The sequence below is a fragment of the Ceratotherium simum genome, chromosome 2 (genome assembly GCF_057802395.1).
Source record: "Ceratotherium simum simum isolate JZ-2026a chromosome 2, ASM5780239v1, whole genome shotgun sequence".
Taxonomy (NCBI): domain Eukaryota; kingdom Metazoa; phylum Chordata; class Mammalia; order Perissodactyla; family Rhinocerotidae; genus Ceratotherium; species Ceratotherium simum.
In genome coordinates, this window is record NC_141901.1 from 3,647,279 (window position 1) to 3,660,101 (window position 12,823).

The 12,823-nt window shown below is 46.8% G+C and overlaps 1 protein-coding gene across 5 annotated transcripts in view; it reads right to left on the minus strand.

Moving 5' to 3' along the window:
* Positions 1 to 1,921: 1,921 nt before the first annotated feature.
* The window catches only part of ILDR2 (immunoglobulin like domain containing receptor 2), a 63,146-nt gene continuing 52,244 nt past the window's right edge, over positions 1,922 to 12,823 (minus strand). For all 5 annotated transcript variants that reach the window (XM_087437436.1, XM_087437432.1, XM_087437422.1 and 2 more), the window contains 3 exons: positions 10,930 to 11,146; positions 9,113 to 9,782; positions 1,922 to 7,767 (listed from right to left, as the gene is read on the minus strand). In XM_087437436.1, the coding sequence (XP_087293562.1) occupies positions 7,732 to 7,767; positions 9,113 to 9,782; positions 10,930 to 11,146 (923 nt within the window). In that variant the 3' untranslated portion in view covers positions 1,922 to 7,731. The remainder of the gene's footprint in view (positions 7,768 to 9,112; positions 9,783 to 10,929; positions 11,147 to 12,823) is intronic.

Here is a 12,823-nt window from a genome sequence, read left to right on the forward strand (position 1 = left end):
CACTTAGCACTTCCGTTCCTTCTTCACTCAATCACTCATTCCTCTTGGACCCTCCAGAGTTGCTGTGTGTATGCGGAGTTATTATGGAGAGGAGGACAGGTAAGGAGCAAGAAACGTCTTTCTTGACTGGCACCAATGTAATATGGCATTCTACCAAACCTGAGTTCATAATCAAAAACTATAAAACATATAAGGAAACAAGAAACCAGGAGTGAGAGTAGAATTAACAAACTTCAAAATTAGACCCACGAAGACTGCAGATATTGGAATTACTGGGTATAAAATATAAAATTAGTACATTTAATATATTCAAAGAAATAAGAGGGAATTTTTACAAGAGTAAGGAGCAAGACACTATCAACAATGACCATGCAGATTTGAAAAAGAACTAAATTGAACTTTTAGAAATGAAAAAATATTAATTAAAATTCAAAGGAAGGAGATTAGAGCCAACTGAAGAGAAAAGTAGTGAACTGAAAGATAAACTTGAAGAAATTACCCAAAACACAGCACAGAAAGACAAAGAGATGAAAAACACAAAAGATAGATTAGGCAATATGTAAGAAAGAATGAAAAGGTCTAACATACATTTAATTGGAATTCTCAAAAGAGAGTTTAAAGAGGAGAAGAAATATTTGATATGTTAATAGTTGAGAGTTTTCCACCACTGATGGGAAATCCAATCCACAGATTCAGGAAGCACAACAAATCCCAACCTGAATAAGTTAAAAGAAATGCACACCTGGTCACATGTTAATTAAACCAAAGAACACTAGAGACAAAAAGAAAATCTTAAAAACAGCCAGAGAGACAAGACAGATTACTTACAAAGGAAGGATAATTAGATAATTAAAATTAACTTCTCAAAGGCAACAATAAAAGCCAGAAGGGAGTGGAGTAATATCTTCAGTATGCTAAGAGAAAACAACTCTTAATCTAAAATTGTACACTCAGTGAAAAGATCCTTCAAGAACAAGAATGAGGTAAAGACTTTGTTTTAGGGAAACCAAAACTGATAGAGTATCCTCCCAAAGACCATCACTGAAGAAAACTTCCTTTAGAAAGAAGGGAAAAGATTTCAAAAAAGATCTGAAATGCAGGAAGAAAAGATGTGTAGAAAAAACAAGTAGGTGATCCTAAACAAACACTTTATAAATCAAACGCAATATTTTATAAAGCTGAAAAAGCAAGATGAAATTAAAACAATGGACAAAATAGAAAGTTCAGAGGACCTCAGTCATCAGAGTTAAACTGTTTTAGAGTCGATCTTTAAGCTGAGACGACATGTGAACATTTTTAGGTTAACTACTAAAAGAAGAGAACTGAGTCCAGACGCTTCAAGCAAGGACAGATTTTTCCATTCAACCAGGATCCTAAAATCTGGAACTCCCTTGAGAGGGCCTGGCCAATAGGAGAAGATTAATTGTTCCCTGAGGTATTTATCACTTCTTTTGCTAACAAAGGATTTAAGTTGCCTTCTCTTAATTATGACGCCATGGAGTTTTTCAAATCTCTTCGGAACTTAAAATGTCCTCCCACGAATAGCTTCCTTCCTCCCTTCCCCAAGTGCCATTTCTAGCAGCAAATGCTTGTGCCCTTCTTGAAAATGAGCTGGATACCACATCGTCCAACCCTCTTTCCTACTCATCTCCTCTCGAATGTTAGGAAGTCTGTGGAGAGCAGCAAGAGTGGCAATAGAATTCATCCAGGCCATAGCTTATGAAAATCTGTAAAACATACATTAAGATCTGTCAGTACTTGCCTGCCCTATAGTCCCACAGTATTTATTCCTCTATTACAATATGTAAAACAATTGGAGGCAATTATGTATTGTATTTTTTTCTGCTGACGTCATTTAGGGTCAGATCATGGTTAAACATAGCTGTGTTAATTAAGAGTTCTTGACAGCAAATGTAGGTGAAAATGTTTTATTTAGTTTAAAACATTACAACCAAATTCACTTTGTATGTTTGACACTGAAAAAAATCATGGGCAACAGTGATACAAACATTTCAGTTTTGATGCCACAGACAAGGCACAAAAACAACTGGGCAGGTGACTGTCAGGAAGCAGATTTCTGACCCCTCTTTGTCCCATTGTTCCTTCTATTCCCTTCTTCATTTCCACAAGGAAGATTCTCACAGGGAATTGTGTCTAATACCTTTGCTAATAAAGTGGCTTTTCCTTAAAGCCAAGATAAGAGAGAAGCTGTGTTTCTTTTAGCCTTCCCAGAAGAAATGCGTCAGAACACATCGACCTGTGTCTAGCCCCACCAAGAAACTTTTAGAAAACTTTGAAATAAACTGCTGCATCATCTCCCTCTATATCTGGCCCCTCAAGTTCTACCTAAAATCCCAAAATGCAGTGAAGATGCCAGATAGTTCACTTCTGAGCAGGTCACCCCAAACCTTGGAATTCTGAGTCCAGATGAATTTGCAGTGTGGCTCAGAAATTCCTCTTCAGGAAGGATTCTAACATCAGAAGCACATTTTTATCAAAGCCTTCTCCCCTCACAGCACGGCTCATGAAAGTTCAACTCTCCTTGAGCACAGCTGATGCCCTCCTGGAGCTGCATTTGAGGACAGGTGCTTGGTTGGATGGAGCAGCTACAGTGTCTGTCTTCACAGCCTCACTGCACCCATGACATATGAGTGAGCTTCGAGGCCAGGACTCTTCTCATCAGACGTTTGGCTGTGAGGAGAATCAGCCAGATTCCAATCCCTCAGGTATTGTAGGGATTGGAAAGAACCCTAGACAGACAGTCAGAAGGCCTGGCTCTATAATCTTCAAAGTCATTTGACTATAGGCAAATCTTTTCAACCTCAGTTTTACATTCTGTTTGATGGGGCCACAACATCCACTCTGCCTCTATCACAGGGGTTGTTGTGAGGATCAAATGAGATCATGCATGTGAAAGTGGTCTGTAAACAGTAATACACCATAAAATAATACAAGTATGAGCAGTATTGACCTTCGCATCACCCTCGGGCAGTGCTGAAGCTCAGGCTGCTGCTTAAAGCTGCTCCACGTTACCCTCACTCCACTCAGATGTTAAAGCCCCGTGCTTCGAGCTTCACTGACCAGCTGCCCAGGCGACTAGGATGTAGGATCCCGGCAGAAAAAAAACTAGGCACTTTTTTCTGCTAGGACTTTAAGACCCTGGGCCCCTATTTTGGTGAATTTGGATCTCTACATCCTATAAACCAGTTTCAAACTCCTGTAAGATTCTGGCAGCATTTAAATCTGACGTTGGAAGAATACATAATGTAGACTTTATTATTCTTGCCCACCCCACTTTGGGTCTTGAGGTGGAAGTGGCTGTTGACCAGCCAAACTGATAATTTGAATGCTTCAAAAAGTGATTTATTTTTGCCATTTCCCCAACCGTCTCTTTTCTTTCTATTCATGATCTAAGTTTTGCTCAGAATGGCATCAAGGGAATGAGAAAATTACCTGTAATTCTTGTTGTCAGATCTGAGATTGTCACAACAGATCACTAATCCAGGATTGGAAACATCTAGAACAGGCTCCTGGGGAGTGCTCCTAGCTCTCCTTTCTCACACAGTTCTCCTGCCCCTGGGCCCTGGTGAGCCAGTCACCACCATCACAGCCAGACTGCTGGGTGCTTCATCCCTGCCAGCCCCAAGGGAGTAAGAGGAACCTCACCAGGACATTTGAAGAAAAAATTTCAAAGCCCAAGGAAGCCTCAGGACCAATTGTTTGGGGTACACCATGGGTATGACCTAGTACAGCATTTCCCAAATGCATCTGATCACAGGAATCTCCTGAAATACATGTCAAAAGTACAAATCCTAGCTCCACACCCACCCAATCCATCCCCAAGGCAGGGCCCAACAATACATTTTTCACAGCAATCAAGTAATTCACACAGTTAGGCAATTTGGGGAAACATCAATCCAGCAGAAAAGATGTGTAGGCTTGGAGTAATGACCTAATTAGGTCTGTGACTTCACTAATGGCAGCGATAGTTCATTTCTCCATCTATAAAGGAGATGGGGGGAGTGGATTACAACAATATCTGTGACTGCAGTCTCTCTCCAAGGCTGCCTAAGGTCTAATCAGATTACCTGTATGAAGTCTTTCAGACCATTTAGAAATATTTACAGATGTGGCTTGGTGTTTTTAGCAAAGAGTGCCTTGGGCCAGAGTGGCAGCCGCTTCCCACCCCTGGTTTGCACGGTCCTGTGCCAGGTGCAGAGTGAGGCTCACGAGAAGGGAGATGAGGGGCCATCATCTCCGCCAGACTTTTCCTGTGTTAGTGAGGAGGGCAGCCACACTTACGGCTGCAGAACTGAGCCCCTGGAGGGGCTGACGCAGAGCTCTCCTGGGAGCACACTGGGGCGGAACAGCTGACACAAACCACCAGGTCCATGGCAAGTGTCCCCAGCTTCCTAATGAGTCAATGCATGGCCTAGAGAAGCAGTTCATCTACCAGGGGACCCCTCCTGCCACCTGCGTCCACACCCCCTCACCCAACACGTCCCTGACTCAGCTGTGACTCACAAACACAGCAGCTCATGCATCATCCCGCTGGGCCCTCTGCCTCCCACCCCTCCTCATCCGAACTCACCTCTTTCAGTTCAGATTTTTTAATACTGGCTTTTCAGATTACTGAGCACATCTTTAAATAGGATGGATGGACAAACACACACAACACAAATATCAAAATATACCCATTTAAATTAAAAAAACTTCAATTCTCTGGGTTTTTTTAATTTATCCATAGCAATATTTCATATTATATGCATAAAATCTCCTAATTCTTTCCTGGGCATGTCTTATTTCCCCAATTCAATTGCAGGGTCCCATGGACAGAGACCATGTGTTACACGAGACTTATTTTGTACCCCAATAAAACCTAGGAAGGAAGCTGACATGTACAAGCTCTTCCTACGCAGGGTACACTATTCAGGGGAGAAGAAAGAAAAGGTCGTGAAGAGAAGAGCTGAGATGCTGAGGATGGACAGCTTTGCCTGTACTTGTCCAGCCTTATCTCCTGTCCACCTCCCCAGAAACAACTGCTTTCTCTCTCTGGAAGTCTGAGTGATTTATGCAGCCCCACGGAGGACAACTTGGTCCCATCTCCCCAGGTTATTTCAGTAGCCTGTTATTTTCTTTGCATTTTTTACCGTCTGTCTGTAGTTTCGTTGTCTTTAGAATTGCAGGTTTCCAATTTTAATAATTCTTTCCCATTGCTCCCCTCAACCTTCACCAAAATCATACATGCCCCCGGCTAATAAAAGCAATGTTTGTGGTCTCTGCAGCTGGTGCTATGGGGCTCTTTGGTGGTGAGAAGCCTGACACAGTGCTCAGTATAAAGAGAAAATAGCTACTGCAGCTACCCAATATTCTCCAAAATTGCCTGAGCAAGTTGAAACCCAAAGCTGGTGACTAAGAAATGATGTTTTAATCATCTTTTCCATCTGAATTGGGGCCCAAACAGGCAGAATAGACTTAGGCTTTCAGAGGCCAGGGACACCAGCAAGTCTAAAACTCAGCACCAGGGTTATGGCTTGTGTCTTCCAGCCCTTGGAAGTGCCAGCACTGGGCTGAACTGTCCTCGGGTTCCTCTCGGACAGGCCAAAGCCACTGTGAAGTCCTCGGGTCAGTCAATTCTCCTCCAGGCAATGATATCAACTCATCCCTCTGACCCTCACCCAGCCTCTTATTTCATTGCACACGTAGGATTGTTCTAGAATGCCATAAAGTAAACGGATACCAGTGGAATGATACTCTGAGAACAGGGCCTAGCTCCAGTCAGGTGGCTCTGGAGAAGACCAAGGAGATGCTGAAGAAGAAACCTTCTTCAGAGGTTGTCCATGGATATATAGACAGAGAACGGACCACTACTGGGAGTGGGGGGTTAGCGAGGCCAAACATCCTTGTCCTCCAGTGATTTGACCAAAGTGTGGGGTGAAAAGCTTTGACAAAGTAGTGACTGTGAGAGACCTAAGGTAAGATGGAGTCAGAGATTCAGAGCTGAACATTCAGAGAAGAAAAAGTCAGTTTTTCCTTGAAGAGAAATGAACATTTAAGGAGTATACCAACTTTTCACACCTTGAGTTGGAATCAGCAATTTGGGCTGGGTTCAGCTAGGCAGTTCTTCTGTTGGTCTTGGATGGGCTCGCTTCTATGTTTGCATCAGCTGAGAGTTGACAGGCTGTCAGATAGGGCGACAGGGGTGACTAGGCCCTTTTCTCTCATCATGCAGCAGGACAGCCCAGGCTCGTTCACCTGGTAGTGACTGCAAGATTCCCAAGAGCAGCAACAGAGGACAAGCCCCATACACAAGAATTTTTCAAGTCTCTGCTTGTGTCACATTTGTTATTGGGCCACTGGCCAAATCAAATCACACCACCAATCCCAAGTTCAAGGGTGGAGAAACAGACCGTACCTCTTGATGAGAAGGGAAGAGTTTGTGGCCATTTTTTGCAATCTATACAAATTACAAAATCCAGAGAGATCTAGTTTTGGGATTTAGGCAAAATCTATCATTTAGGCAAGAGTGCGACTAGGAAGTGCTCCTTCCTGAGGAAGCAATACCTCTCATCTCTCAAAAGCATCTAGAGTGGCAGCCTGGTGAGGCCAAGAGATGCATGCTCCACATCTCCGGTGTCCTGAAATGGCAGGGCTGGGAGGGCAGAAACAAGTCATGGTAAATGAAGTTCAAAACCAGAGAAGATCAGGTGGAGTTTGTGGGGAAAACGGGCCACATTCGAAATACAATGAGACCATATATTCTTTTCCTCTTAAATTCTTTTTCATTCTCTATTTCATTCTTCTGCATTACTGCTTTCTCCTCTTTTTCTCTCTCTTTTCTTTCATGTGTATTTTAAGCATTTATCAAAAGGCACCTGATGACAACCTAATCAGAGTGCAGGGGGAGGGGGGGCTCTCTGTGTGGCACCAAGCTGTGGAAAGCCCAGGAGGGGGAGGACGAGGAGAGCCCTTAGTCTCCAAGACTCAGACATCACCGTGTACAGCAGAAAGAGAAAAAGCAGTTTATGTTCTCAGAATGGAAAAAGAAACACCACTTGGCTTTTCAAAAAGGTATACTCTCTTTTGTTTTGTTCCAGCCATTCAAGAACTGTCAATCAGAACAGCAAATTGAAGTCATTTCTGTGATTGTTCAGCAGGTCACTGTCACTGAGTTCACCAAAGGCCTTCTGATTTTAGTGTAACAACAGTCATTGACTAGTGACTGGGAGATGGTGGGGATAAAAACTATATTTTGCCTGATGTTATCTTCTGTTGTCAGTAGAAGGCCTTCTGCTAATAGTAGTAATAAATTCTTCTGTCCCTAAGCACAGGATGGGAGGTACAGAAAAGCATACTGTAGGCATAGGCATCTTCTGGAGATTAGCAGTCCAGAGCTAACTCCCTTTAAGAATTGGAAAAGGAATCCTAGTTCAGCTAGGGAAGGAGACTGGGCAGGATGAACTCTGTGGGTGAGAAATTCCGTGTGTGGCAATGTTCTCACATGTAGCTGTTTTCTTGATAAGTTTCTCAAACTAGTTAGATGGGCACTGAGGTTTGGAATCAGCCTCCCTTAAAGGCTGCCCCTCATCCCTTACCAAAGCAAAGACTGGCAGATCTCCCAAGATGGTGGCCAGAGAAAGTCCCAGGCCTGCTGGCTCGTGGATTTGTGTCTTGTCCCCGTAGTCTGCTTCTGATTTCTAGTCATCCAGAGAGATGTCTTCAAAACAAATATCAGACCACAAGGGACATCCTGGTTGGAAAATCACTCTGGGAAAGAGGAGAAAGAGCCCAACGTTAAACCACACGATGGTTAAAGAAACACAACACAACAGATGGGTCCCTGGGCAGAGCCCACAACCTGTTCAGAGCCTGGCACACCCTGATTCTTAGGACACTTCATTAGGCTTGTGATTACTGTTCCTAAGCCTCAATTAGTGCTGAAGCCAACCTATATCTGAGAGAACTTAGTTTCATGGCCACAGAATAACTTCCCACCCCTTTAGGAATAACTACAACATTTACAGCTCCACAATAGCTGGTGTGGATGGTGCACCATAAACCTGACATCAGCTGAAAGTTCCTTCCCAGCTCACGTAGTTCAGTAATCTCATTTTTCTATTTAAAGAACAACAAAAGACATTTAATTGTTTTGGAAGGCTTAATAATCATGTCAAAACCTTTTTCTGTTCATGTTCTCTCCCCACACTACATGATAAAGAAAATGTCCAGCCTGGAATCATGAAAAATAAAATGGCAGGAGAGGCAGGGTAATTGAGGCGGGAGCAGAAGCACTTGGAGAATGGCCTCCAGAGCACAGGGGGCCACCACAGCAGACAACCCACAGTGGACATCTGTGACTGTCCCCCAAGGTTTCTCTGAGGTCCAGGGCTCACATTTCAGGGCTGAGGGATGGGATGGGCTGCTCTTAGCATTTAGACAGAAAGCAATAAAGTCTATATATGGCCACTTACAAAAGAGACACTTAACTGGGCAGGGACCAAAAGATTTCCTTCACATATACAGGGCACAGTACACAGTTTCCACTCAATAAAATGTCAAAGAAGGAAAGACGATGCGAGCTGTCCTTCATAAACAGCAGTGGCTGCTAACCCTCTCTGGGATGTGGACTCTTTTGGGAATTGGATGCAAGTTACAACCCCTCACCCCAAAGGGGGTGGAGGATGGGAAGGAATGCACATAGGAGCATGCACAGAACATTCTGCACACAGACCTCGGAAGACCACCTAAAGGCCTGTGGTGGTGACGACGCCTAGAATCCCTGATGCTAAATGCATCTTAAAGCTGGTCATCAATGATCTAATACTCCACATCTACACACTTGCTACTTCTGCCTTTTTCCAACTCTCCAGGACCCCATGCTTATTTACTTCACCTAGTCCTGGACGGAGCGAGGTGGGGAAAAAAAAATAGCCTAACTTCCGCGTTCCCCAAAGCAGGGTGCCCCGGCTCCCTCCGCCCGGCCCCACCGGGCATCTGCGGGGTAGGCCCTCCTTGCTCACTGCCTCCCCAGCCCCCGCCAGCCCTGGGCAGCACCCTGCCTGCCGGCTCCCCGCTCAGCCCCGGGAAGGAGGAGCGCCAGGCGCGGCCTCACGGTTTTCTTGGCGGGCTCCTTCCTCCTCTTCTCCGAGTTGCTGTGGTAGGGCAGCTCGCGGCTGCGGTAGGACGGGCCCCGGCTCAGCTCGCGCTCGCTGTAGGGCGGCAGCGCGTCGTCGGGCGCGTCCTCCTCGTCGGCCCGCGGCGCGCCCGCCTCGTAGGTGGCGGTGGGCGACCAGGCGTAGTAGGAGGCGCTGCGCGGGCCGAGCTGCGCGCTCCGCTTGGACGGCGTCTCCAGGCTGCCGCCGCGGCTGGCGCCCTCGGGCCGCGCCTGGCGCTCCAGCGCGCCGCTGCGGTACGCGTGGTCGTACTTGGGCGCCGCGCCCGGCGTGCGGCTCACCAGGCGCGGCAGGGGCGCGTCCTCGGGCGGCCGCCGGCGCGGGGGGCTGTAGGCCCAGGCGCGCTCCGCGTCGGTCAGCGGCTCGCGGCTGCGGCTCCGCGGCCCGTAGTACTTCTCCAGCGAGCCGTCCTGGTAGAAGCCCCCGGGCGCCCGCGCCTCCGAGCGCTCGAAGCGGCCCCCGCCCCGGGCCTCGTGGCTGTTGCCCTCGGCCCGGCGGGCCCGCTGGCCGTAGGAGTCGGCGAAGGCCGCCAGCTCGTCCATGGAGACGGCCGGCACGCCGGCGGCGAAGTTCTTCCGGGCCAGCATCTCGGATTTGGAGCGCTGCTGGCTGCGGGCACAGGAGACACGGGTCAGTCCGCCGGGCAATGCGCAGGTACCGAACCTCTGCCGCGTGCCAGGCAGGGAGCCTGAGGGGGCTGTAAGAGCACCCATGGTGTTCTGGGGCCTCGCTCCGAGCCGCAGCTTCGCTCCTTGCCGGTGAACGATCTTGGGCAGCTCTCACGCCTCAGAATCGCAAACAGTAAAGTGAAGGCAATCTCATGAGTTTGTGTTAGGGATCAAAATGGATGTGTGTGGAGAAAAATACTTGGTGATCTATATGGTGCTGAAACACACCTGCGGCCTCCCTCTGATCATTATTGTGTGACCTGTGGTGGACACTCACATGTCTCACTCCTCACCGCCTCAGAGCCAGCGTGGGTGGTGTGGCTTGCAATAAATACACACAGTTGTGGCCTAAGGAGCCCCTGTAATTGGTGATATACAGTGAGGCCTTCTCCTCCCTCAGAGCTGAGGGCCAAGTTACTTCTTGGCGGGGCAGGCCAGAGGGACCCCTGCAGTTGGTAAGTTTGAGAGAAAGGCAATGTCTACTATTCTTCCAGGTAAAAGACAGGTGAGTGGTGAAGGTGCTTTTCAGTGGGAAGAAGCTACACAAAACTGAACGCACATCTTGGCCTCCCACATTCATTGGCTATGTGACCCTGGGTAAGTTCCTTAGCATCTGTAAGTTTTAGTTTCCCCAACTTAAAATGGGGACATTAATCATACCTCCCTTTTAGAGTTATGAGAATCAAATGCAGTAACATATAAAACAGTATAACATGTTTGGCATTTTACCTTTCACATAACAAATGATCAAAAATGATGGAGATGATGGGTGGGAATTTTTAGAGGCTATAGGATAAAATACATGAGAAGGGCAGGAAGATGTTAACAAGGTTCATTTAAAGGGTCTAGAGGATCCATTTCAGAGGGCCTTGAATGATTACTTCTACACATGGTGTCACCAGTGGAGCCTTACTTAATAATTGTGGGAAGGGGATGGTCAATAGCCATCAAAAGAGAGATGTGGCAGGATAACCTCGAATGGGAGACGGAGATGCTATAGGGTAATAGCAGCTTCAGATCCCCGCTGCTTTCCGGCTCCTGCCCCCTCACGCCCAGCACCAGAGCTGCCCTTCCACAGCCATCTTCACCTGTGCCTGAAGCTCTCGTGATCCTCTTTGTTATACTCCATGGCTGAGGGCCCCCGGCTTGCCCCACTGCTGCCTCCCATGACACCTGGCCAGTAGTCAGGATTGCTTTCCAAGTCCCCGGACACAGGGAACTGCTTGCTTCGCATCTGATGGTAAGACTGGCGGAAATTGCTGTCGTCCTCATGCAGGGAGCTGAGTTCTGAGATGGTGTTGTTATCTGCAGGGACAAAACCAGGCATGACAGAGCTTTCTACGTGTTAGATAGAACGGAAACTCTGTTAAGGGCTGAGACCAGAGGCTCTGGGAAACCCCCACCCAGTGACCTCAATGCTGTCCAGGGTGAGTTGGAGACCTGAAGTCGTGGTATTTGCGTTCTTAGCTCAGCAGGAACTGGCTCTACCTAGAAACCCACTTGCCTACAGAGAGGGAGGCTTCCTACAATGCTCTGTTCTTAGAACAGGAAAATAATTGTTATTGTTCTACCTAAGGCAGGCTTCCCAGAACCTGGGCTCTCTGCAGCTGGTCTCCTCCTAGTACATCATCATCCTTGTTCAAATGTTTTTCTTCTTCTTGTATAATTCTGTGATGAGCCATGATGATCCCATGTTGAGCCAAAAGGGGCCAAAAGAGAGAAAAGCCACAGATCACTGCATATTCTCTACTGTTGGCAGAGTCCCAAGATGGGGCCTTCAGAGCCAGTCCCACTCCATGTGTTAGAGGCACCCCATTCCAGCCCCCTTCAGCTGTGCCCCTCTCCACGGAGCAAGGAGTCCACAAGGCCAAGGGGACTGCACACCTAGTATCCATCAGCCCCACTTCTGGATGCTTATCCAGGAACCTGGACTATCCTCCCCAAATGGCACCAGGTCTATTTCCAGGGCCTGCATAGACCTCTTTCCTTCCCCAGAGTATTCCAGGTGTATGTGGCCACGCGTGGCCAGGGCAGCTGTTTGGAGGTATGGGAAGAAAGGGGCGGGCTGCACTTATGTTATGGCCTGTGGGCCTCCACCTGTACTCCTGCCCCAGCCCAAAAATGTAAGGGGACGCTGGTCACAGCTTTCTCATTTCCTAAGGTGGCCTAAGTAGCTCCTTGCAAAAGCACTTGTGAACAAGGACCAGAATCACAATCTGGAAAGAAAAAAAAATCCCACTATTTATTTATAGAACTTTGAAATGGATTGAATTGCATTTTACTTAAACAACAAATCTAGTGAATCTATTTGTAATGTAACTGAATCCATTTGTTTTTTAAAATCCTTTGGTTAGAACTTCAAAATATTTTCAGACTCAACATTTACAAGGTGTAAGGCCTGGCTATTGAGCAAAAGGTAAGCCAAGATAAGATGTCAGAGCACAAGTCTGGGGCTCAGGTTCCCCTCTGCTGCTTCTCCTCCCCATCCCCACAGTCCTGGGAGGAGCAGAAGAGTTTTTCTGGTTCCCACCCACTAAGGGGAGGGCAGGCCTCCTCCCCCACCCCCCCAGCATAAACACAGCCTCCTCATCCTCTTTTACCGGGACACAGGGCTGACCAGGAATGTCATTCAGTTTGGTTGTGCAATCAGTTGGTTTTGAATTATAATCTAATTTTTAAACCTTTTCTTCCTTCTAAGGAGAATGGACTAGTTAGTGCCTATTTTAAAGGAAAATAACTCAGATACTATTGATTAATAAAATCTAGACCCTTCCTTTTCTCATGATCCCACTGAATTCCAATCTCCTAGGAACCATACAGAACTTTAAAATCCACGAAGTATGAACACTGAAAAATCATATTATTGGCTCAGAACTTTCCTTAAACTTCAGGGAGTAATGGACATTTTTCATTTCTCCAGATAGTGAGGGCTATCTCTGTTTCACCATTCATATGATGGATGGTCCAGGTTGTATGCTGCTC